The 2,647-nt window shown below is 35.2% G+C and overlaps 1 protein-coding gene across 1 annotated transcript; it reads left to right on the top strand.

The window, feature by feature from the left end:
- Window positions 1-232: 232 nt before the first annotated feature.
- Window positions 233-2,351, top strand: LOC107432309 (homeobox-leucine zipper protein HOX11). The gene is made up of 4 exons (XM_048464711.2): window positions 233-768; window positions 1,032-1,348; window positions 1,547-1,626; window positions 1,743-2,351. The coding sequence occupies exons 1-4, from the start codon at window positions 492-494 to the stop codon at window positions 2,110-2,112; spliced, it is 1,044 nt and encodes a 347-aa protein (XP_048320668.2). The 5' UTR covers window positions 233-491; the 3' UTR covers window positions 2,113-2,351.
- The last annotated feature ends 296 nt before the right edge of the window (window positions 2,352-2,647 follow it).

Here is a 2,647-nt window from a genome sequence, read left to right as displayed (position 1 = left end):
AAAGTCAAATAAATATAATTCAGTTTTCAATTGCTTATAATTTATCAGATATTTTTCTCATATATTACATACTATTTATTTATTTTTTTGGTCTGACCCTTTTTCTCAATATTTCTCGTGTATGAACCGTTGTATAATTAAATACATTCACGTGCGTTTGTCAACCTGGATTTGTCGGTCAATCTTTTATAATTTTGCCCACAAAGCAAATGAAAATATAAAAAGGGAGTGGTGGTGTTGGAAGCCAGGGCTGTGAGAACCCAAACTCTCAGTGCTTTGCTTTTTTTGCTTCGTGTTATTTTCCAAGCGTTTACACATAAAAAAAAAAAAAAACACATATAATCGGATAGAATTTTTTTCTTTCTCCACTTTCTTTTAAAATCCTTAAAACTTTATATATCTCTCACTCACCCTCCAAAACAATCAAACAAACCTATTCAAAACCGGGAAAAAAAAAAAAAGAAAAAGAAAAAGAAATAAAGGGAAGAAAAATGGAGCTAGCTCTCAGCTTAGGTGATGCTGCATCTCCATTTACATTCCTTCACAAAACTCCCAAGATAGCTAACAAGGATTTAGGGTTTTGCATGGCCTTGGGAAACAATTTCAGTGAGAAAAGATCAGACGAGAAAAAAGATTCCAGAAATGGTGAAGATTTCAACAGAACTCCTTCTGCAGAGCCTCCTGTTCAACTTGATCTTCTTCCTTCAGTTCCTGTTCCTCGGGCTCACACTTCTTCACAGTTTCGCTTTCCTTGGCTCGCTGATAACAGTAATTACCCCTTATTTCTAATTGCATGTTTATATACTTTTTTTTTTTTTTTTTTTTGTATTGTTTGGTTGCTGAGAAAATTAGGATGCAAAATTTTCTGAATAGCCAAACAGCTTCAAAAGGCCAAAATAAATTTAGATTTATTGATTTGTTTCTTTGTTAATCATTAACTCATATGTTTATTTATTCTATGATGGATCTCGGTTTTAATGGGTTTTTTCTCAATTTGATCGTATTTGGTTTTTGGTTGATTTTATACGCAGTGGTAGTTTCCGAACCTGGTTCTTCGGAGGGTGCGGGAAAAGGGTTGGATGTGAACCGCCTTCCGATGATCGGAACCACCGAAGAGACGGAAGATGGAGCGGCGCTTTCATCGCCGAACAGCACGGTGTCTTCGTTCCATATGGATTTCGGTGTTAGAAGGAGCAAAAGAGATATGGAGGCAATCGAAACCGAGCGAACGAGTTCGCGAGTGAGCGACGATGAAGAAAACGGGTCGACCCGGAAGAAACTTAGACTCTCCAAAGAGCAATCGGCTTTTCTCGAAGAGAGTTTTAAAGAGCACAGCACTCTTAATCCAGTAAGTACTCCCCAAAATTTAAAACACACATAACACACACAAATAATAATAGAACACTTGTTTTTTGTTTGTAAATTTCAATAATAATTACTAAAATTTAGAATCTGGAAATTTTTAACAGATCCTAAATTTCCTAATTAATTTTTGTTTTGTTTTGAATTCTAAATTTATACTATGTGGATAATAATTTTTTTGCAGAAACAAAAGGATGCTCTAGCTAAACAGTTAAATCTGCGTCCTCGCCAAGTTGAAGTGTGGTTTCAAAATAGAAGAGCAAGGTATGTATTGTTATGATTATTATTATTATTATTATTAATTTGGTTCTGACTGAAAACACTTTTTATTTTATAAAATTATTATTTTTTTATGGGGAATTAATAGATTGAAAGTACAGGACGAAATTGAAACAGACGGAGGTAGATTGCGAGTATTTAAAGAGATGCTGTGAGACGCTGACAGAAGAGAATAGGAGGTTACAAAAAGAACTGCAGGAATTAAGAGCCTTGAAAACCTCCCAACCTTTCTACATGCAACTTCCCGCCACCACTCTCACTATGTGTCCCTCGTGTGAGCGCGTTGCCACCGCTACCACCACCGTCGCTTCCACCTCCTCCGCCATCACCACCACCGCAAATCCCTCCGCCATGTCAGCCACCACCACCACCACCTCGACGGCATTGTCACTCTCCAAACCAAGGATTACTGTACAACAACAGCATCATCCCTTCTCTCATCTCCATGCTAACAAAGCTGCTGCCTCATGATATGCACGTGATTTGCACGCGACTTGTTCTGATTTTTCCTTTTCCTCCACATTGTAAATATTACTTTTTTGGGTCTTTTTTTTTTTTTTTTTTTTTTTTTGTTCTTTTTGGAGTAAAATTCTTTTTTTTGTTATTTTTCTCCTGTTGTTTTCTTTGTTAAATGGAGCTTTTAGGAACGAAAAGGGTGATAGATTAATTTGGTTGGGAAATTAGATATTAAAGTGTTCAACTTTCTGGTTTTTTTTTTTTTTTCTTTTTTGGTTTTATCTGATTTATATTTTTACAGGGAAATTAATGAAATATTATTTACTATATATCTTTCACGTAGCAATTGATTTTATTTTCATGTCACTTTAGTTTTCCGAAATTAGCGGATGCATTAACGTGTGATTTGATGGCCTTCATGTTGATTAATTAACTATTTTAAATAATTACGTATTGGTTTTTATATGCCAAATAGATAAGAATTTGCAAGTCAAAGCAGTGGCTGCTCCATTGTCAAATTTTCCGAAGCTCGTGATTTTAGGTTTTTCAG

The sequence above is a fragment of the Ziziphus jujuba genome, chromosome 11, assembly GCF_031755915.1.
Source record: "Ziziphus jujuba cultivar Dongzao chromosome 11, ASM3175591v1".
Lineage (NCBI taxonomy): Eukaryota > Viridiplantae > Streptophyta > Magnoliopsida > Rosales > Rhamnaceae > Ziziphus > Ziziphus jujuba.
The sequence above is the reverse complement of the archived record's forward strand: the minus strand, read 5'-3'. Positions and strand labels throughout refer to the sequence as shown.

Bases quoted from the DNA above. Each gene is read 5' to 3' on its own strand.
- LOC107432309 (XM_048464711.2), top strand. From the start codon at position 492: ATGGAGCTAGCTCTCAGCTTAGGTGATGCTGCATCTCCATTTACATTC. The intron at 769-1,031 runs GTAATTACCCCT...TTTTATACGCAG, and splicing joins TCCTTGGCTCGCTGATAACA to TGGTAGTTTCCGAACCTGGT. The intron at 1,349-1,546 runs GTAAGTACTCCC...ATTTTTTTGCAG, and splicing joins AGCACAGCACTCTTAATCCA to AAACAAAAGGATGCTCTAGC.